The sequence below is a fragment of the Pieris napi genome, chromosome 20 (genome assembly GCF_905475465.1).
Source record: "Pieris napi chromosome 20, ilPieNapi1.2, whole genome shotgun sequence".
NCBI classification, from domain to species: Eukaryota; Metazoa; Arthropoda; class Insecta; order Lepidoptera; family Pieridae; genus Pieris; species Pieris napi.
In genome coordinates, this window is record NC_062253.1 from 5,555,816 (window position 1) to 5,578,634 (window position 22,819).

The following is a 22,819-nucleotide window of genomic DNA, read 5'->3' on the forward strand; positions in this document are numbered from 1 at the left end:
CCTCCGAAACGGCTTCACTGATTTTTATCAAATTTTATATGCGTCCATCTGAGAATCGGCTACTATCTATTTTTCATACCCCTAAGTGATAAGGGTTGTCCACCCCTAACATTTTATTTTTATTTTATGGATGAAATTTTAATTTTTTGTGCCAATAAAAAATACATACAACCCTAAATGTTCACCCCTCTATCACCAACCCTTATTTTTTATTTGTTAATTAAAATCTTAAGACTTGAACTCTGAGGTTTATGTAAAGAAAAAGGTCGGCTAAGTAAAATCACATTAAGAAGAAACGAAGTTCGCGGGGGCAGCTATAGCTATATATATATATATATAGCTAGTAATTATATATAATGACAATTATACCTCTTTATTATACTGCTATAGAAAACAGTCCCGGCCTTTAACAGAGGTTACATATTACAGAGACGCCCCCTCTTAAACTATCAACAGGCCATTTAAATGCAAATAGCAGTTCCTCTCTCAGACCATTAAAGTTAAATGTTTGAAGTCGAAATTCACGTTGTCAGGTAATCGTAGTAGTTGCTTGGTATTTATTTCATATGGTGGGTTCAGAGATTACATACATTTATTCGCTAGTACTTGTAAAAAAGTCAAGCTTAAGTTTGGCTTGGATGAGATGCTTTTTGAATTGCTAAAAATGCTTTTATTTAATAGTTATTTAGTTTAGTTAACTAAAGTCTAAACATCAAACTAGGTATTATTCGTTATATTTCGCACCCCAACGGATTTTACTTACTACTCGTATATAAAATATTATATGATTTCCTTTTAACAAACATAAAAAAATCGCAGTTTAATTGCTTTTACATCTAAAGAATATAATATTTATTATCGAAACTTATATAAATAATATTTAATATCCAGACATATAAAATTATTATTATTATTATTTTATTATCAGAATTATGTATAGTGAAAAACTATATTATCAAATTCAACCATTACGGATAATCGTCTATGGTGAATATTATGAGAGTAAAAGCGACAAGAAATATGACACGACTGTTGCAAGGTCTATAGTCCGCCTACTCTTTCGAAGGCGTGATGTAAGTGAACGTATAAGATTTCATCACATTATACAGATTAAATGTCTCTATTGCTGTGTATAAGAACTCGTACGAATTAGCTACCCCAATTGTCAGCGCCATTACAACGAAACATTGAACTCGTGTGTACTCGGTGAATAAATTTAATAAGTCCCCGAGTTTAAACCTGTCTTCGACCTGTTTATGACTACGTATCTAACTGGCTGCCAGCCAGCTTCATATTTGAGATAAAAATATTAATCCTTTTACATACGATTTAACACCTTGCTACTATTTAAATGCTAGACGCTTTTTAAGTTATATTAGATCACTAAAAAGGTTTTTAATTTTTACGTATATTCTTAATGTGAGAGTAAACCTGATATAAACCTTCGAAATGGTAAGGCACTGATCACTAAGAAATAAAGGGGACTCAAATTGTAGGCAACTTAAACAATTTTGATATTTGTGACTCGTACATAATACATGTATTCGGAAAGAACAAATTAGTGAGTTTGTTTCGATGAAGACCACAATCTGTATTTTAACATGGGCACGTTGCATTACGTATTTTTAGCAGTCGATTAAAGTCGATTTGTATCAAATCAAATAGAATAGAATTTTTCATATATCTTCTAGAACTCTCTTCGATACTTTTCGAATACAATTTCATTTTAACGGCGATTTTATTCGTTCGCCAAATCGATCTAAAGTATCCTAATACAATTTAACCGCTATCGTGGTTAACATGTACCGTTTGGATAATAAACTCCAATATTTTATGGTGAATATATTGCCTCTCAGCTCCCAAATGTGAAATATTAAATGATTGAATGAAATTGATAGCAGTAATGTAAGAAATGTTAGCTCATCTACCGCTTCATGAAATATTGGTAGCCATTTTCATGTCTCTTGCGAATCTTTATTACGTCTCTAAAGTTTAGTGGCGTATATAACCGATATGATTATATTGGTAATAAGTACTTAATATTTAAGTTATCACTAGGGACTGACAATTAAGCGCAATAGCGCTACAGCTCCGACAAAGTAGTACTGATTGGTAATTCTGTTTTGAGTGATATACCAATAATTTTTAGACAAAACCTTGCTGCAATTGCACTATTACTGTTCATATTATAGATACGCGAGTAGCCCTATTATAATATGAGTACCTTACCATTTACCACTGAGGCGTTAAGGCGTTCGAATTTTGAACGTTTTCGAAATTCGAACACTTTCGCTTAAAGTGTTCAGTATGCGAAGTTCAAACGTATTCGAAAATCAAAAATACCAGTTTTTATTTTCCGTCTTTATAACTTTCTGATAAGGTAGTGAAGCAAGTGTTTCTTTTAAAAATATTCAAATTTCAAGGTGGTTGAATGGTAATAATGAATAATATATATGAAAATACCTTACCAATTCCGTATAGAAGTCTGTAAGAGAAGTTAAATTTCAAATAAAACGCATGCAATTTTTGTGTACCTGTTATACATGAGTACATCCGGTTTCCACAATTTATTCGGCGTTATTCTCAGGTCTTTGACTCCGCCGTATTCGCTGTCATTCCATCTTAAGTTGTAGTCATTCCATTCCTGTCACACGCATTTAAAATACACATCAGTGATAGGGTAATGCATCTAACATTTTATAATAAATATAAAGTGCATTTATGAAAGTGATATTGAGGTTTGGTAGCAATCTTGAAACATTTCTTACAATGATATTTATTTTCTTTAAAAGCTCTAAGCACTATAGTTATGTTAAAGCTGTAAGTATTTGCATATAATAGTGGTTGCCTGGAAGAGATCGCTCGAAAGCGATACAGCCGCCAGTTGCCTTCTTTTTATTTAATTATGTCACTTGTATTATATTTCTGTGCATGGAACGAAGTGTTAATAAATAATAAAATATTATATTAATTGTCATTGATTCAAATCTGTACACCGACAGTGTAAAAGTCATTTTATAGTATTAGTAGACTGGTAACTTAATAAGTTTCAAAATTGCCCCCAACTAATCAAGGCTGGCTGAAATATGCTGTGAAACAATAACGCAACGTTTAGATAGCTCCAACAAAGCGCTCGCAAACACGACCTCTATATTACAAAAGTTTTCAACTTTGATAACAGTGCGTATACTGTCAATGTGTACAGGGGACTACACACATGTTCAGACTATAATTGGCAAACTATTTTTAGTGACTAGATCTAGAGTAGAGTGGATTCTTTATTTGAAATTCTTCGTATGTTATGATTGGTCTTTGCTTTTAACCAATCAAAAACGACGCGTACCATTCTTTTTTCAAAATCACGTCCCCGTTACTATAGCGGCTGCAAATCAGTCTATAATCTAGAGTAAAGTGAATTCTTTATTTGAAATTCTTCGTATGTTATGATTGGTCTTTGCTTTTAACCAATCAAAAACGACGCGTACCATTCTTTTTTCAAAATCACGTCCACGTTACTATAGCGACTGTACTATAGTACTTATCAAAATAAGATTTCACGTCCATATAGTAAATCAGTTTATATACTTTGGCCACCACAGTTTATTACTCGCATAACCTGTTGCTTCGAGTCTAGGTGAAACAATAATTGTTTCAGGATTTAAATAATATAAATGACAACAACAATTTTATTTCATTATCGAGATTTTCGACACGACAGTCTTTTATTCATAGTAACGGCACATTTGCTTTCAACCCCCAGTTAGATATATTTTTTATGACTGTTTAATAAATTAATTAGACGTCCAACATGTATGTAGTAACCATATTTACTACAATTATTTCTTTATGAAACAAATATCACAATACAAGCTATTTTATAAACTACGAAAATGTGAAATTAAAATAATAACTTCAAATAGAGGAAAACACTAAAAATTAAATTATATGAAACAGTAAGAAACACGCAAACACGGATGACGTCACACAACTATACACAATCGACTCATGCTGAATCATGCTATGTTTATATCACAATACGATCAGGCCTAGGGAATATATTGACCGCCCTCAAAGATTTTTATAAGGAACTGGGGAACTAAGTCTCTTTTCTAAGCTGCCAAATTGGTAAATGCTAAATTTTATATTTAAACGCATGAGTACACACATGTTTGTTTATGCAAAAATGTAGGATACTCTGCGATTGATTTATATTTTCTTTTAGCTTTAAATAAAAAAAAACGAAATCAAACAAAAAGCATCAATATCGGATTAAATAACATATTAAAACTTGCATCGTTAATTAAATCTTAATATATGAAAATTTTGACCCCGTAACATTCCATTGCCATGCAGTAGATACTACAGTATTTCTGGCAAACAAAATAGTAGCGGGCAACGGGTTGTGCAGATTCAATTTACAGTGTTATGTTTATACAAAAATCGGTTATAATTCAATACATTATATACAAACATTCTTCACCAACACATGACATTCAAAGTTAAACAATCCTGTATAAATTAATTGCAATAATTTAGTGTTAACTTATATGGTTATTTAATGCATTGCGGGTTACACGGCAGTCCATTCGTGTCTCGATTTTAATATAAACGGGACAATAATCTTCTATTAATCACTTGGATTTAACATACCAATGAATGACGGTAAATGACAGGTTGGACTACTTTAATGTAATGGGATGCATGACACTACTTCTATACTACTGACAAGAAACTTTAGTAAGAAATTACAAAAAAACTGCCGCATACTCCGAAATGCAATGCAACTTTCAAGAAGAACAAAAGAAGAAGAAAACAATAACGAAGGAAAAGATAGGAAGTAAAAAAAATAGAAATTTTATCGAGTATTAATTTAAGTTTGTCTTTTATCACACTTACCAATGACAGCCATATATTTGTTATAAGTAGTTGATTCTTCTCGTCCTATTTGGTTAGACGATGTCAACAGAAACAGAGAGAAAGGGCGCAGTCAGTATAATGTTCTAGTATTTGATCAACACTGGGTAGACAAGGAGCGGCCAGGCGCGAGATACTCGCGCGTGGCCTCACATACAATCTAGTTTGAGGCTGTACAATGAACACCGACTCTTCATGCGACAGAGCTGCCGCGGCAGCGCCCTCTATCCGCCACCGCCGTTGAACCGTTTTTTTAGAAATGTGCGCGAGTTTAGATAAAAAGTGCGTTAAGAAGTGTGCGCAGATAAAATATCGTTAGCAAAGGCGGGACGGTGAAGGCACGCACCCACCTACCACTTACCAAGTTAAGCCAGACGTTCGTCGTCAGGATTTGGTTTTTCTCATCCTTTATTAAACGAACGCACGGCGACGCAAGGAACGAAAACAATAAACATTTCATAAATATTTTTCCCATTTTATGAGTTTAAAGCTCCATTTAATTTTTGTTTAATTACTTGATATTTTAGCCGATAAACTTGCCGGGAATTTAATATGCTATGGAAGCGAGATGCACCAAAAGTGCAAAATGAAAGCACAAAGTAGGTTTAATATCGTCGTCGATTTCATGCAAGCCGTTAGTCGTCTTATAAAATAACGTTGCCCGCTCAAAGGAATCACTTAAAAAGACATTACAACTTTTTTCACACTTTAATATTATGGCTTGGAATGTAATGTTCAAATTTAATTTCATTTGGCGCTTTATATCCTTACTTAAATATAATGATAACTGATCTATACAAGGTTAGTATAAACATGTTTATACACACTTTTTTGCAATAAAAAACCACCTATGGAAGTTTGAGTTCTAAGGTCGATTTCAGTTGATTAAATGAAATTTAATTGTCTGATGTCTGTATAATAAACATTGTGTAAATTAATACGCGTAAAGTGAATTCTGGCAACCGATAAATTCTTTAAAATCGATGTACACGGAAAAACAATAAGTAGAGGTCGACAATAAATACAAGAAGATTTTTTTTACTTTTTTAAATCAAATAAAGTTTTAAATATTAAAACCTCTTCAATTTTGTTAAATTATTTAAGATTTTTAAATTTTTGAGTTTATTTCAAAAGAAAACCAAGCTGCCTTGCTCCTAGTTTAAATTTTATGTTTTAGTTGTAACAGCAATTAGCAAAACTTTTTTCGTATTTGATTATCGAAGTGGCAACCCTTCGAGTCTGGTACTCATTAGTTACGTGTGTACGTGTGTGTGTGAAATATACGAGAAAGTCTAATTCCAAGCAAACGAAATGGACGTTAACTTTTAATGTTTTGACCGAGCGTACTAAACATTGGATACAAAGCTTCGTTAAGTCTAACATAAGTATAAAACCGTATCTTCATGCTCCGAAGAGCAAAGCTAAATCTTTTCAAGAGAAAATGCCTTTAACGCGTCTAGCGCCCGCGGCTCAACAATCTTACAAAGAATCCTTCATCGTGTAAGCCACTCGACACGATACTACATTTCCACAAGAGAATTCACAACTTTTTACATTTCACCATTTGCTTTTCACTGCTTAAGGCAGAATATACGAGAACGTACCAACAGTTGCGGAAGCCGCAAAAAAAATTATTGCGATACATGTATTTTAATAATTTGTATACGTATTTCTACAGAATAAAATCTATTCAGGGCTTAATTCCAAAGGAAATGCAATCTGTTTTAAAAAAATCCGTTTGTTAGTTTCTAGAACTATTAACCCTATTTAGACAATTCTTATTACCAATCTAATCGTTTAGTTTAACGTAAACAAGTTCTACCTTCATAGGTCAACAGCTGGTATTCAAATTTCAGATTTCTTTTTTATCAAATAGAAGTAGAAACTTGTTACGATATATAAAATACTCTTATATAAATTGACAGATGGTACTAGTCAGACAATCTATAATAGCTGTTTTTTACAATTTTTAATATTTCTAATATTTAAGTGGTACGGTCAGCCTTATTCGGACTCTGACCATAACCAACAGAATTTTCAGTTTCCATTCGACGTGTTGACACCGCCTTTGAGCACTCGGCTCAAAGAGATTAAAGTGCTCAACTACGATACTGCATACAGGCTCCTTAACGAGTATACATTTTGTACAAACATTTAGAAAAAAATACCAAGATTTCGTAAAATAAATGTTCCTTAATATTTTTATATTAAAAGTTGTTTTCTTAAATATTTAGATGCCATTTACTTTGTATGGTAATAACAAATGTTTTTAAGTGAAACAGTTATACAATTCGATGAAGTATATTACAAATATTAGAATTTTATAACGTATCACTAGTCATATTCATTTTACTGTAGTAATGAGCTGAGATTTCAGAATGTGTTATACAATTTTAACGCGACTGACTTCAGATTAATGTTTTTTTTAAATATATATTATGGGGGCAAACGAGCTTGCGGGACGACCAAAAAGGGCAGTTTGTGTATGTTGCCTTAAAAATTATAACATAAAAATATATAGATTGTGAATCTAGGTGGCAAGAGAGGTCTTTCATCTTTACAAATCTTGGTACGATTAAATTTACACACATATGGTTTAATAGTTCCCAAAAAATAAGCAACTATTTATTAATAAGGTAACCTAACTTGTAACTATTTTTCTCTAATGACACCCTTATAAAATGTAAAAGGTAAGAAGCGATCAACTTTAACCTACCAATCGGAAACATTTAACCTCCGGGAACCTAGAACCTGAGACATGACACCACTGAACCACGGAGCGCTACAATGTATAAACTCGCAAAATGTAAAGATTAACAAAGATAGTAATTAAACGCGCTAAAGTGCCTTTTAAGCTCCATAATTACGAAATCCACAGAACTACAGAAACCTCATACCGTGATCGGTAGAAATAATGGAATTCTACATGTTTGAATTGAAAACTGAATTTCCATTTTGTAATCACATCTGTTGGTTCTCAGCAAACATGAATCCGTTAAGTGAATATGTAACGATTCTATCCAACTTTCTATTAAATCTTTATTTAATGGTTACGGAAATTTAACAGCGTATAATAAAATTACTCTTATTTGTGCAAGTCTCTCGTTTCGCCTCCATAATTAGAATTTAAACCATTACAGTTAATTTTCTCATATTGATCTTTTTAATGAAACAATTGCCACACAATAATGATATACAAAATGAAATATGGAGTAAACAGTCACACATACTCTCTCGTACACTCACAGACTCACCAATACTTATATTATATTTTCCTAAGGCATATTTTTTCTAATTATAAGGTACCTAAATAAAAAAACTTAAAACAAAATTTACGCTTGGCTCTGATTGCAACTGTGGTGAACATTTTTGTTTTAATTTCTACATCTAAGCTTGTAAGGCTGAATAGTGTAGATAAGATATAATTTCAACAGTTGCACAATGACATGACAGAATACAGGACACTCCTTAACCGGGTGTTATATTTCTTAGTTGATTGGACCGTTTTGAAGATATATACATTCCACAGTAATTGTGATTATTATTATAGTGACGTTACCTTCGCTGTTTTAGTTAATGTAAAATGTGTCCATGTAATTGGACGTATTCGGGTCAAGCCTTGTTATGTATTAGTAGAGCGTTTCGATTCCTACAGTTTAATGTGATTTTTTTGTAACTTCATAGGACAATATAGCTTTAATAAGCTTTAATTTAAGACTGAGTAATTCTAATAAAAATAAACATAAGAAAGTGTCCAAAACACTACTTATAGTCACTATGAATTTTGTTCTAGTGTTTTTACATTGTAAACTTGCCACTGTTTAGCTCTTAACAATTACGTGCAGATAATAAAGATAACGAAATAAGTAACTATTGGAATTAAACTAATAAAAACTCAAAAATATAAAGTCTCGCTTCCATAGCCTTAATAACATTATAATTAGACGTTCATTTTGAGTTCGTTTAATTTTATGAAAGAAATTGATACCGTTAGCACAAACTTTGCGAACTCAATTAGACTTATAAGTAAAGTGACTCCCTCATTCTTTCTGACAAATTATTTATGCTGTGATGAAAAGAGATACTTTAGTTAGCATGGTGTCCAATTTGAAATGACGTATTTAATATAAATAAGGGAAAAACAATGAGTGAATACGACGTCTTTATCTGACAGCTATATTTCTGACAGTTACTACAGGTCTTACATTTCAAACACGCAAAATCATTGTTATTTTGTTAACTATTCAATTTTACTGTTTGTGCTAAAGGTTAATAAAAATGGTAATTTTATTTAATGACATTTTCCCTAATGTAGTTTAAAAAATTGATTTAGATATTTTTGCGTCATTACGATTAGATTTTTTATAACTTAAAATTAATCGACGAATAAATCATATCTGAATGCTTTATTATAAAAAATCCACGAAATTTTTCAATATAATTATGATAAAGCACTCAGAAAAATATTTAAAACAAATAATAATTAACACGTTGCAAAACGCAATATTATATTTTATATTGTAAATGAGCGTTAAAGTGTGAATACTATACCTATACAGTATACATGATTACGTTATCTATGTTAACTTTTATTACAATCCGTCCCGATCAATTACTTTGTATTATACGATTGTTCATTATCTTTTTTTTTATGGCTTTGGCACGGTTTGTACATTAGCCAGCGGCTAATAAAGCATTAAGCATAAAGCATTTCTAAGGCTTTTTGCCTTAGAAATTCGATCATGTCCTCCATGTACCGTTTAGGCACTCGCCCGGTACCGCACAACCCTCCCAAAGGCCGAGAACAAATTTAAATTAAATTAAAACTTGCCCTCGAACCGGGAATCGAACCCGGTACCCCTCACCTAGCTGCCACTTAATAAGACCGCTAGGCTATTCATTGTCTTTGTACCATTGTTAAAAATTTAAATTTGGAATTATGCTAAGTTTTAAAAAATACTATAGTTTCAATTAGCTTAAAAAAGGTTTTATATACCGAAAGGTTTGGAAACGTTTTTTTCATTCATTCTATCGATTTTGCAGTGTATGATTCTGAACTGCTAAACCGTTTTTAATCATTCGAATGAAAATATTAAACGTTGATCAGAAATTATGTTAATATAATATTGCGTTTTACATATAAAGGGTATTCGAAAGGTACTCACCACGTCTATGATCTGTTGTAACGTGAGGCCGAACTTAACTTCGAGTGGTTCGCTCTCATTGGCGACTGGTCGTTCAAGTGTGTTGTATGAAGCTAGTAAAGCATTTAGCAACTTTTTCTCATGCGGGCCTTGTTCCGACACTGTAATTAATATTTCTTAATTTAGAATTTATGAAATAAAAATTATAACTATTGGCAACCAGAGGTTTTTGTTTTTTTTTATATATGGCATGTTTTATTTTAAATTACACGATGATTTAATAATAAACTATTTGACAGTATAATAAACACGTGTTTTACAAACAAGATTACTTTAAAAACCGTTGAGCAGAAAATTATTTGTAAATAATCATTGTTTTATCAAAAAATATTATTTTGTTTCGTAAGTCAAATCAATGATGTATACTTCATAATAATATGTATTCATCTATCTAATCATAATTCTATTTAGAATTTTAATTTTGTCCGAGCCTGTTTCGAAAAATACAGAATATGGATATTTTGGCTTACATCGGCGCAATAATGGTCAAAAGCATTTTTTTAAAAATAGTTTGATTGAAATATAAAAACTTATAAGTATGTCGTTGAATGGTCAAACAACGATGCACTTTCATTATTATCAAGATCATGTTATGTATCAAGTTAGGTAATTAAGCTAGCATCAGAATCGTATAAAGATACCATTGTTTATGCGCCAATGCGTTGTAAATAGGGATGTGAAAAAATAATCGATTATTAAAAAAATCGATTTTTATACGCGATTTTTATATTTAAAATAATCGATTATTAATCGATTATTTTTATAATTAAAAATCAATCAGTCGATTTTTTATCTGCCTCCGCCCGACATTATGTCTGGAATTTTATAACCCAGACCTCGAACTATTAGGGATATTCGATATACAACGATGTTTACAATGCGATACATTGAATCCGATTCTTTGAAGATGTATTGTTTAATGTTTTTTTTGTAAAACATCGAAAGGATGATAAAACTATAACTTAAAAGTAAAATAAATTTATTCAGCAGCACAAGACTACATACAATTTAAAATACAACAAAAATACTGCATATGCTACTGAAAAGGCATACACTCAGAATTTATCAAATTTCACCTAAAATCTACTTATCAAAACAAGATTTAGTTAATTTCGATTTTGATTATTCTTAAACGTTAATTTGTGTTTATAATTTCTATTGTTTACTTTTCATTAAAAAAAAACATGAAAAATAAAAAAAAATTGGGTGTTTATGTTATAAAAATTAATTCAAAAATTAGAAAAAAATCGATTAATAAAAAAAAACGATTATTTTTTTAAGAAAAATCGATTATTTATTAATCGATTTTTCATGCAAAAAAATAATCGATTAATAAAAAATCGATTTTTTATGCAGAATGTTACATCCCTAGTTGTAAATAATGTCCTTGTATAATAAAATATAAGATCTGACCATAAACATGCACTCGATGCATTTTACATTCTTAGACTTCATATAAATGGGTTTTTCGTGATGTTTTAAGACGTATATCAATATTTTTACCACTTCACCCCACTTGCAACTTATTTTACACATAATCACTATTAAAATTTAACACAAATCACAGTATCATATTTGACGCACGAAAATTGACGTTTGCGTTCGTGCGACGCCATCTTGAATAGAGAGGCGTTTTGGCGGGCTCTTTGAAATATGAATATTAAATTTGTTAATAAATAAAAGTTTGAAATATACTTGTTAATACTTATCAGAATTATAAATAGAAATTTGTATAGGTTCCAATCTCACTAATAAATGTTCTAGTATTGATATTACGTCATGACTCAACGTAATTTTAAAAAACTATTAAATTAAAAAAATATGAAAAGAAATAAGAATTTAGGTAAAAATTTTTTTTGCCACTGTTTTTGTTAATTTAATACTACACTGAAAATTATTTATATTACATATGACGATATATTTTTTCCATAAACACATCACAGTCTATGTAATTTACACAGACTAGCTAAAAGCAGTCTATCCTTTGTATTGAATATATAACCTCAATAGCGCAGATGCTAGTGGCGGGTATAAATATGTAAAAACTACACATTTAAAGATTCAAATTTGTTCACAGAACAGGAACTAAATAAATAAATGCCTTTATAGCAGTAGTTCGTCAACTGCATTTATCTAAGCCAATTCTCAGTATAGACCCATTCATACACGACCGTAGCTGAAACTTTTATGAACTGCGTGAGAAGTGCCGTTGCGACTAAATTAATAATGAAAGGACAAACGAGCAGAGACAAAGGCCGACCTCAACAAATTGAGCAAATCCTGGAAACACTCGACCTACACTAACAGCTATATAAACTCCCCAGCCACACCTGGACCGAAAGATTTATGGCCTAATGTAAAGACGGAGAGCACAAATCGGCTTAGCACAGGGTTGTCGACGATGGGTTTATACATACATTGTCGATTAATATGATGAAGAAGAAAGTTCTGTATTTTTGTAAGAGTAACGGAATATACTGTGACAAAAATTCACCATTAGAATGCCATAAGAGTGGAGCCGTAAAACATGCTACCGGTATAGCTGATTATAATAATAAATAAAATAATTCAAGACACACAAATCCATAGATCAAGTAAATGGGAGTTATTAACGATTTAACTATACATTCAGGTATATTACTTAATTGAGATTTTCTTAATAATCCAGTACTACCATAAGAAATTGCCAACCCACAATTCCCTTTAGCTGTTTCTCACACGTCATTGCGACACCTACAAACTACCCAGTCCCCATTCAATCATTGCGATGACGTCATACTCTTAAACGTGATAACAAAGTATTTCCGCTAAGGATATATACTCGACTTTAGTCTGGAGCTTTCGGGTCAGTCAGTGGTCTAAAGAAGAGTACGCCATCCTTGGCCCATAAGATATAACTTACAGGATAAACAGTTATTTATTAATGTAGTTAAAATGCTTTTAAACTAAAGTATATAAATATTATAATTATGTTTTGAAGTTGACTGCAATGAATAATTTTATAGAAGTAAAACACTACATTACATTCATCAAATAATTATTATGAAAACATAAAAATACACCCCAATCTAATACGATATTAAAAATAAATTTTCAAAATTGACAGAATAATGGTTTAAAGTTATACATCTTTAGGCGCGTTATGAAAAATTGATGAGAGTAAAATTTTACGATGCCCACGCACCGTGACACAAAATTAACAGAATGAAGTTGCCCACTAACGAATTCTTTTTAAAACAGCCGGGCGCCGAGCGTGCGCGAGCGAGATGGGAATAAGACAATCTACAAGTAAATAAAAATAGAATATGCGTGAAGTTAGCAGCTATGCCAAGAATTTTGAATGACCATAGTGACCTTTGTAGTACCTTTTAAACAAATAAAGGAGTTTTAATTATTTTTTCAAAGAAATTTAGCAATATTTTTTAAATACCCCTTACATTCCTTAATCCTTCCAAAACTCCAGCTTCAGCTTAAAAACCAGCCGTAGATCCCACTACACCGCTGTTTGCTAAATTAATAGCTGTAGTTGTCGCCCCTAACTTCAGTACTAGCAATAAACACTCATTTTCGGGCTTAAATCGCTCTTATGTACGTGACGTATGAAGGTAGCAGGTGGGAAAGGGAGGAATGTAGTTAGTAATCCCTTTGATCACAAGTGGAAGAGAGATGGATACACGTAGTAATCCAGGTGATTTAGGAAGCTCCGTGTTTGATATAATGGCCTCTATTACACGGTAATAGTTTTCCGCATATACCTTCAATTGGTAAAATAGAACCTGCCTGTGTAAAAAGTGTTATATCTATATAGTCCATTAGGAGTTTCATATTATAAAGAGGTGTAGGGATACCTATAATATTCGGCTACCACTTTACACTTAGTACGATGTCATATCTGAAACGCACTAACAAAGTTATTCCGACTGCTAAGTATATAACAACTTCTCGACGTTACCCACTGGAGCCGAGCGGTCTGTGGTTAGACTGATCGAATATATACTCTCTTTAGGTCGGAGAAATAGCACGTCCATCCTTTACAAAGGAAATATTTGTAGCTTTCTAATGATTAATTAATTAAAAAACGACAACCGATTTCAAAAATCGGGGGTCGGGGGTCTAGAGGGTCTAATTATTAAATTTTCTTAAATGCCAACGATATATCAATAGATTTTCTAGTAATTAGTGAATAATGACAAATTTAAAAATAAACGCCCAGTTAGGCGAAGGCAGAACAAATATGTATTTTTTTTTAATAATAGATTAATTAGAATTACTGCGACGAATATCTTTACGAATACTTATTTTACAACGTCCCACTTGATTATTTAATTATCTAGAATGTAATTATTAATATGTTTAATAAATACAATGTTTTATATGAACTTGTAACCTTATACAAACTCTAATTCATACCGTAGAAACATGCTGATTTCTTATTTGTAAAATATCGCGTTATTAAAGAGATGATTTTTACTTAAACTTTATGGTATGGTATTAAAGTTCCAATTGACTTTTAAGTATTATTACGATTTTTTTTAAATTTTTCTCTCCGTTAGAAACACCCTCGTACTTCAAGGAAAATAAAGAAAAAAAAACTTTCCTTTTTTCATAAAAAAAAAAGAATTAGCGAATCGGTTCAGCTGCTCTCGAGATTTGCGCTTAGCAACACATTCAGCGATTTATTTTTATATTATAGATACGTAGAACATGTTTACATTCCTTTAATAAAGTTATCTTTATTCGGAGTGCATATTTAGCAGCGTGTTGCTAGTTGCACACAAATCCCTAAACAATTATCGCATTATGTTAATCCAAGCTGCCACTGGCCGGCTTACTGCCAAGCCTAAACTGGCCTTGGCCAAACAATAGTCCTTTGTCCGAATTGATTGCTTGTTAATGAAAACATAATATTAGCTATTGATAACCGGCTTGTTTATTTTTAAAACAAAAATCACGAAAGCCTTGTCGTATGACAAGAGATAAATAAATAAATAACCGATTGCCAATAAATAATAAAAATGGATGGTAATAATTATTTATTTTATTATTATTAAAATATAATTATTATTAGTAAGATATTATATAAATATATTATATTATATATTATATTACATAAGACACATTTACTTTATATTTAGTTTGTAAGGCAATGCTGCTTGCGTTAAAGGATTGTTTATTTTATTTTATTATGGCCAGTGTGTGTTAATGCATCTTTAGTTTAGCTCAGGATCTTTCATGCTATGAGCACAGATTTTCCTATTAATTCTTATATAAATAATCTAAATCTAAAAAATAGGAATATATGTATAGCAATTTTCAAGTTATCTATGACTAGTATAATTATTTTAAACAAAAAGCTGTAAAACACACGATTAATAAAAATGTAAATGAAATAAATTCTAATTTTCATGTCAATCTCTACGAGGTATCATTAAGTGATAGTTTGCTCCAACAACTTTGATAGTTGAAGCAGAAGACGCTTTGATGGACGCCTATGTAGAGTTTAGAATGTTGAGTCTGAGGTGACGGTTTAATTAACTCTTTGTAAGAAGTGTTCCTCAAATAGAGTAAGCGTGCATTCCCGACACTGCAACTTCGTGAAGCTCCTTTATATTAACGAGTACCTAGTTTGTCAGTGAGAAGTGTGTTGAAACACTATCCTTGGTAAGCATTTTCTTTACAAATCTACTTAAATCTTCGAAAGTTCGAGAGCGGCTAGCATTCACATCGGTCACAGTCAACACAGTCAAAGTCAGTGGAACTCAACCTAAAATCATCTTTTCATTTCTTCCTTCTGATTCTGGTTGAACTCTTGTGAACTTTACAGGGCCTGTTATTCATAAAAACTATATATAGTCTTGGCTTTACTACACTCTTAAAATTTCTGTAATTGATAAAAGAGAATGTATGGCATTGTTTACATAACTTAGTGATTCAAGTGCTTTTCGTGTGAAGACTAACTTCATATCAGACAAAGTAAACCGTTTAAAAGAGCGCCAATGAGTCTGGTTTCAACACAATTTCAAACAACGAGACAAACGTGGATTAGTAAAACTATGCCGTCATATGTAGTTTTAATTATTTTATGAGCGAATAAATATGTTGTTATTTGAAATAAGATACATAAATATTTTTATTTTATTTATTTACACTTTGTTGCTTTATAATACAAAAATTTAACATAATTACGTGTAAATGAAAGGCAACTGGCGGCCTTATCGCTTTCGAGCGATCTCTTCCAGGCAACCACTGTGAGTATGAAACCATTATCATTTATATTTACTGGCAGTAAATATAAAAAATAATGGTTTCACAACTCTTTCACATATAAAACTATCTCAAGCATGCGTCTATATGCTCTAACTAGCATGGCTAACTTGTACATGTAGCACCTTGCGGCGTAGTTTAAAGTTCAGCCATACAATTAATTAGGTAACTTTTTAAGCTGTGTAATCTTCGTAAATTTGTAGTGAAGGATCTAAATATAAAAATAAAGGTACAGTCTTTTGCTGAAGCCATTAGGTCAACAGTGAGCAGTGTTGGCCTAGAGGCTTCAACGTGCGTCTCTCATCCCTGAGGTCGTAGGTAGGACTTTCTTTCTATGTGCGCATTTAACATTCGCTCGAACGGTGAAGGAAAACAATGTGAGGAAACCAGCTTGCCTTAGACCCAAAAATTGGACGGCGTGTGTCAGGCACTGGAGGCTGATCACCTACTTGCCTATTAGATTTAAAAATGATCAAGACCTAAAGAGGTTGTAGCGCCACTGATTTATTTTATTTTTACAGTCTTTTATAAATATAATGGATTACAAATGTATAGTTTTTAGTAAGATTTACAGTTCCATTTTTAAACGTACTATTAAATGAATTCAGTAGATGTCTTTTATAAAAAAATATACTGCATAAACTATGAGACATAAAAAGAACGGAAAGAAATACCTGCATGTCAGCGATGTAGCACAACGGTTGAAATAATTACAGAGAGGCTCTTTAGACAGGCAATTATTATCATCCTGCCTGCTATTGTTGAGTAAAAGCCTTCATAGGTATAGGTGCACTTAAATGTTCTATTATGCAGACGCCATACTTAATACAATAGCGGATAAATTTGATGCCTTTATTAAAAAAGACGAAGTCTTCTGTCTCTATCTATCAAATTAAATTTACGCTGTCACTAAAAGATTAGACCTTTTTTAAAGTGAAAACTTCTTTCGCGGCGTTGAACACTTTTTTTGGAATGGGTAAAAAATGTTAAACTCACGTCAGGACACGGGACAGCTGGCGCGGCGTATTTAATGTAATTTAAATTGTCATGTTTGTGTACGACAGCGCAATAAATAAATATTGTATTCTACCACATAAATGATAGTACTTTTATACTGATAATAAAAGCAATTCGTGCAAAATTATTCCCTAACCATTCCAAAATATCAAAAATGCATTAAAATGTCATGTGGAACATGGTGTAATGGTTGCAGCTCCTTACAAACGTTGTGCAAAAAAAACATGGCGATTAAAAAGAGTGGCGGAGAGTTTAGTTAGTTAGTACTTCTCTTCCGTTCTACGCCCTTGGTGTGAGAACTGGCAGTAAATGTAAAATTAGAAGCATTTAATGTATATTTCTTTTTTGACGTTCATACGTGTACGTTGTTACCTATATGAATAAATGATTTTTGACTTTGACTTTTGCTATTTACTACACATAAGGATTTATATACGTATTTTTAATGCATTTAATTCTACATCCAAAATCCAAGCAAGTCCTAATTTAAGTTTTTGCATTTTTTGGTTTATCCTTTCTCAAATTATAAATATAGTATATCTTTCAAATTCTCTGTGTGAATATTTTAAGCCCACATATTTTCTAGAAAACTGTCAATTAATGTTTTAAAAATACTGCATGATTAATTTGCGATAGCATACATTTCATATGTATATTTATTCTAACCGGGAAAAACACTACTAATCAACTAAGTACCGAGAAATGTATTCCTATATGTAGTTTACAAAGGCGAGGTGAACCAGCTAAGTGATAATCCCGCAACTGACTAAGCGTGTTTCATCTGGACTCTACTCAAGCCTGTAATCTTTTATGCTACCCTAGTACTTTCTTGAAGATTAAAAGTTAAAGCTAATACTTTAAAAATTGAATTTTGCTCTACAAAAGACTTGTGGTCATTCAAAGGAAAAGGCATATTGAAATCTAGTTAATGTATTTAATGGATGACATCGTTAACAGGCGATATCTCTATTTTTATTATTTTATATCTAGCAATCACATTAGCGCAATTGAAATTATCAAATAGTCAAAGTATAATAGAAAATTAATTTATGTCATATGAACACATAAACAAAAAATTTTATAATCTGTGGTATTTTTTATTTTAAAACTAATAAAAGTAATATATTCTGTAATTTACATAGAAAGACAGTCGCTGCTAACAAACAGTACCTGCAACGAATTGGTATTGGGTGGTCTCTGTTTTGTACGTAGAGTACATAATCGTGTGAAGTACATTAGGATAGTATTTAATAGATGAAGAGTTTGTTCAGTTAAATGCGCTTATCTTAGATAGTCCATTTTACGAGGAAGGCTGTATGCTTAATATTAAGAATCGAATCAATAAGCACGTGAACATATGGGGTATAGCTAGCTAGCTACAAAACCTTATTCTGTTGTTTTACACGTCAATTTGTATTAATTACTTCATTACTAAGTAATCATATTGCTATCGTTAAAAACTTATAGCGAAAATACTCGATTACCACAAACGCTATCGGCACTTGACTAAATAGCAAAGTAATATTAAAATGATGTTAGTAATATGTTATTTACCTGAAATTCACTTAAACCAGGTAAATATGAACATAAAAAGTATACGCGCTATTAAACCGTACATAAAAGTTGGTTCATTAAAACGAGTGTAAATGAGCCCAGAGGATCACCGACGCGTTCATTTATTAAATGAGTGGTTACGGATTACGTGGGTGATCATTTCATTTTCAACTAACGGATAACAGTTAGTTTTTTGGTAATACTATGTCCCAAAAATGTTTTCATAATTAAAATACGAAAATCCCTACACACAGTAAATAAGTTTTAGAAAAAGTAGGTTTTAAATTCTTTAACAAATTTTTATATGATAATTTTTGACAAACCTTGTTCTTAATAATTAGATGGACTTAAGAAAGTTAAATAAAACTAATATCCTATATTTTGCACATAATGCAGCGCTTTGCAATGAAATGTGCGTTTTCGTTACTTTAAATACATATTTTTACCGTTTTAGTAAGTATTTTTTGGTATATTATATTTGTAGTACGACCAGTGTTGGCCTAGTGGTCCCAGCGTGCAACTAATTGTTGCGATCTCTGAGGTCGTTAGTTCGATCCCGGCTGTGCAGCTATAGACTTTCTGTTTATATGCGCATTTAACATTCGCTCGAACGGTGAAGAAAAACATCGTAACGAAACCTTGCCCTTAAGACTCAAAAAGTCGACGGCGTGTGTCGGGCACAGGTTACATTGATAAGTTATCACGAAACAGATACATAAATCTGAGGCCCAGTCCTTCAAGGAGACACTGTTTTTTTAAATATTCACGTTAAATAATATACATTTAAAACACATCTATCCAATTACACAAACTCCCGAGAATTTAAAAACAAAGCATAATATATTTTATTTTTCAAATTGACGCACTTAAAGTAAAAACCACTTCCCGAGTATCACTCCGTAAATCCCGGCTCAATAATAGTTGATGACACGTGAAATAATATAGCGGGTACTTCTATATTTTGTGGTGAAACGGAGATTCGATTAACACACGAATCGGATTACGGTTAGTGCACTTTAGTCGAGTGCTGGTCATAGCCAATCTCTATTATAGAACATTGCGTTACGCGTTTTTTGTAGCACCAAAATGTATTAGTTAGCATACTCACTAATACATTTATAAAGCGTATTTAAAGGTTTTCTTTCATGTATGTATCATAGCTTCAGCTATAACATCAGCTGAAATACGTACTTGTTGTTCTATTTTTTTATTTTGAAGTGAATGTTTATTACAATCGTTTCACTTCTTCCGTGCGGAGGGACTCCACTCACTATTTTTTGTGTTTACTTTTTAATATCTTTGACCCTAGTAAATTTTTAATATATTTACTAGGAGAGTAATCTCTCAACTATGGTTTTAGTCCAGAGTTCTTATTCCTAATCGCGATGTTTTTAAAATGTTACTACTTGCATTATATCTTCTTAAGATAAGATAATAAGTGTTATCTATGCCTAAGTATTTTCTTTATTTTCAGCCTTATCGGTAAGACAGTCTCTTGCTGACGACGACTTGTAGAGCACTCGAAACGTAATTTAATGAATTAATTTTCTAAAACATACACAAAAACCATTCGTGCATTCTATTTTAATTCATATTCATTAAGTTGCTACGTTTATAAATAAGACCGTTTATCAATTGTTTTTAATTAATTTATCTGCTATTATTTTTAGTTTCTTTACTCCTATATAATTAATATAGGAGTAAAGAAACTAAATATATAAACAAACATAATTTACCGAGTATATTGCGGATGCTTGGTGGACCCATGCGAATTCAATAGAAGGAGTCTCCTCCAGGATTGTCAGGAAATTGCATGGATCTGGTTAGCAGTATAGCACACACATTATACATGTGTGAACTGCTTTATTCATAAATATCTGATATGTCGCATACGAAAATTCAATAGGATGCCTTGTTAACACTGAATACATTTAACTCTGATGCAAGGCCAAATCAATATTATTATTTACTGCATTTTGGCGTCGTCGGTGGAGATATTATGTATCTTATGTATACATGTATTATTTTCCTTATGTATTTAATAAAATATCTGATTGTCCTTCTTGTAACATGTGTAATAGTTGAGAGTTAAAATAAAATAAAAGGGAGAATGGCATGAATTTAAGAATTTCGTTCATACAAATTGATGCTATAATGGACCGATTTAGTAGATAAAATAATTAAGCAATACATAGCACTTAGCCCTTATACTGCGTAAATAATTTATCATTATTATCGCTTTACAAGTATTGTACAATACGACCGTAAACCTAATTTCCTTTGTATTTATTAGCTCATTGTATTAAAACAATGAAAAAAATTATATTATCAATAATAACAAAAGCCTTTTACATTGAAACACAATTCAAATTTTATAAAATGAGGGTGTTTTTACCCATAATCCTCAACAAAATGTAAGTGTTAATATGTTATTTTATTTATTTCTATATTCATAACACTTACCATTATGGTAAAGCACGCGAAATACAATAGTGTACAATTGCTATCGCAAAAATCCGAAAAATGTTTTATAAACTAATTGGAAGAAGACGACTTTTGATACGAAACTAAATCATAAAAATGTATTTAGAATCAATTGAAACAACCATTTAATGAATATTACAAACATTATCCAGATATTACGAATACAATATTCAACGCCCGCCATCTTGTTTATATTAAATAATAGCCGCTTAGGCGAACAAACGCGCACAAAATCTTAACACTCAAGAAAGGCGATTACAATCCGCCTTTAGAACTTCGGAAAGGGCTCTTAATCTCTGGCCAAGGGTTTTATAATGGAAGGGACGTTGTATGCTATTAAGATTTTGTAGCTTAAAGTTTTGGGCGGGTAATTATCTTTTGTACCTACTACTGCCTACGAGGTCGTAAAAATATGATGTTTTTGGAGGTGATTTTCTTCAAATAATGTTTTCGAGGCATCCCTTATTGCGATTCTGATTCATAAAAACTAAACCAATCTAATTCTATTATATTAACTAAAGTATCATACATTATCTCTTCCTGTTATATTGTGGTTACGCTTGATGAAAGGAGACAGTATTTAAGTAAAACAATTGAACTAGACTAATATACCTTTATGAACAAGGAAGTCTTTCTTCTTCTTCTTATAGTGCCATCTACTTGCGAAGGTTGGCGACCATCATGGCTAATTTGATTTTGGATGCCGCGCTTCTAAACAATGACTTGCTGCTTTGACCATTGTCTTAAGTTTTTGTATAGTTTAAAAACATATTTGGAATAGCGAGTAACAGCCGAAATCTATGGTTGCCGTTTCTAATTTTTTGCCCTTATTTCTATAAACAGATACGATTTGATGAAAACAGATGAGTACTATTTTGAAACCGAATAACTGTTTCAATTTAGGGAAACATTAAGTAAATTAATCGTACATTAGTTAGATTAAAAAGGGATTAGAGAAATATGAGTATTGTAAATTAAAAAGACAGCACTATTAAAGCTATTTCCAACCACTATTATTGTTATTATTATCTACGTGGAGTTTTGTCTACCAATACTTTATTATAAAAAAATGTGTTCTTTTTATCCAGGAGCTAGCGTTTTACTTATACCATAACCAATTCATATTAAAATTTTATTTTAAGCCAAAGCTTTAAAATATATTTTGAAAGCACATCAATAACCTGACACGGATTGAAAAATCCACCTTCACGGAGCATTTTAACAAATAGCTTTGCGTTCGCGTAAAATGTTGGAGCCTGTGGCGTTACCATGGCAACCGATAAATTCGCCCCAGTTACCCTGATGGAGCGTCCGACTCGATATTACACAACCTATTACAGAGGTACTCAAATTATTGGCTTACATTCACGGTATAATATAGG

General features: G+C 31.7%; 1 protein-coding gene across 8 annotated transcripts in view; it reads right to left on the bottom strand.

The window, feature by feature from the left end:
• The window catches only part of LOC125059679 (neuronal acetylcholine receptor subunit alpha-7), an 81,659-nt gene that overhangs the window by 13,981 nt on the left and 44,859 nt on the right, over positions 1-22,819 (bottom strand). For 2 of the 8 annotated variants that reach the window (XM_047664206.1, XM_047664205.1), the window contains exons 2-5: positions 10,080-10,219; positions 5,276-5,320; positions 4,897-4,941; positions 2,535-2,644 (exon numbers count right to left, since the gene is read on the bottom strand). In XM_047664206.1, coding sequence (XP_047520162.1) covers positions 2,535-2,644; positions 4,897-4,941; positions 5,276-5,320; positions 10,080-10,219 — 340 coding nt within the window. The remainder of the gene's footprint in view (positions 1-2,534; positions 2,645-4,896; positions 4,942-5,275; positions 5,321-10,079; positions 10,220-22,819) is intronic. The other 6 variants (XM_047664209.1, XM_047664207.1, XM_047664210.1 and 3 more) reach the window with 3 other exon arrangements.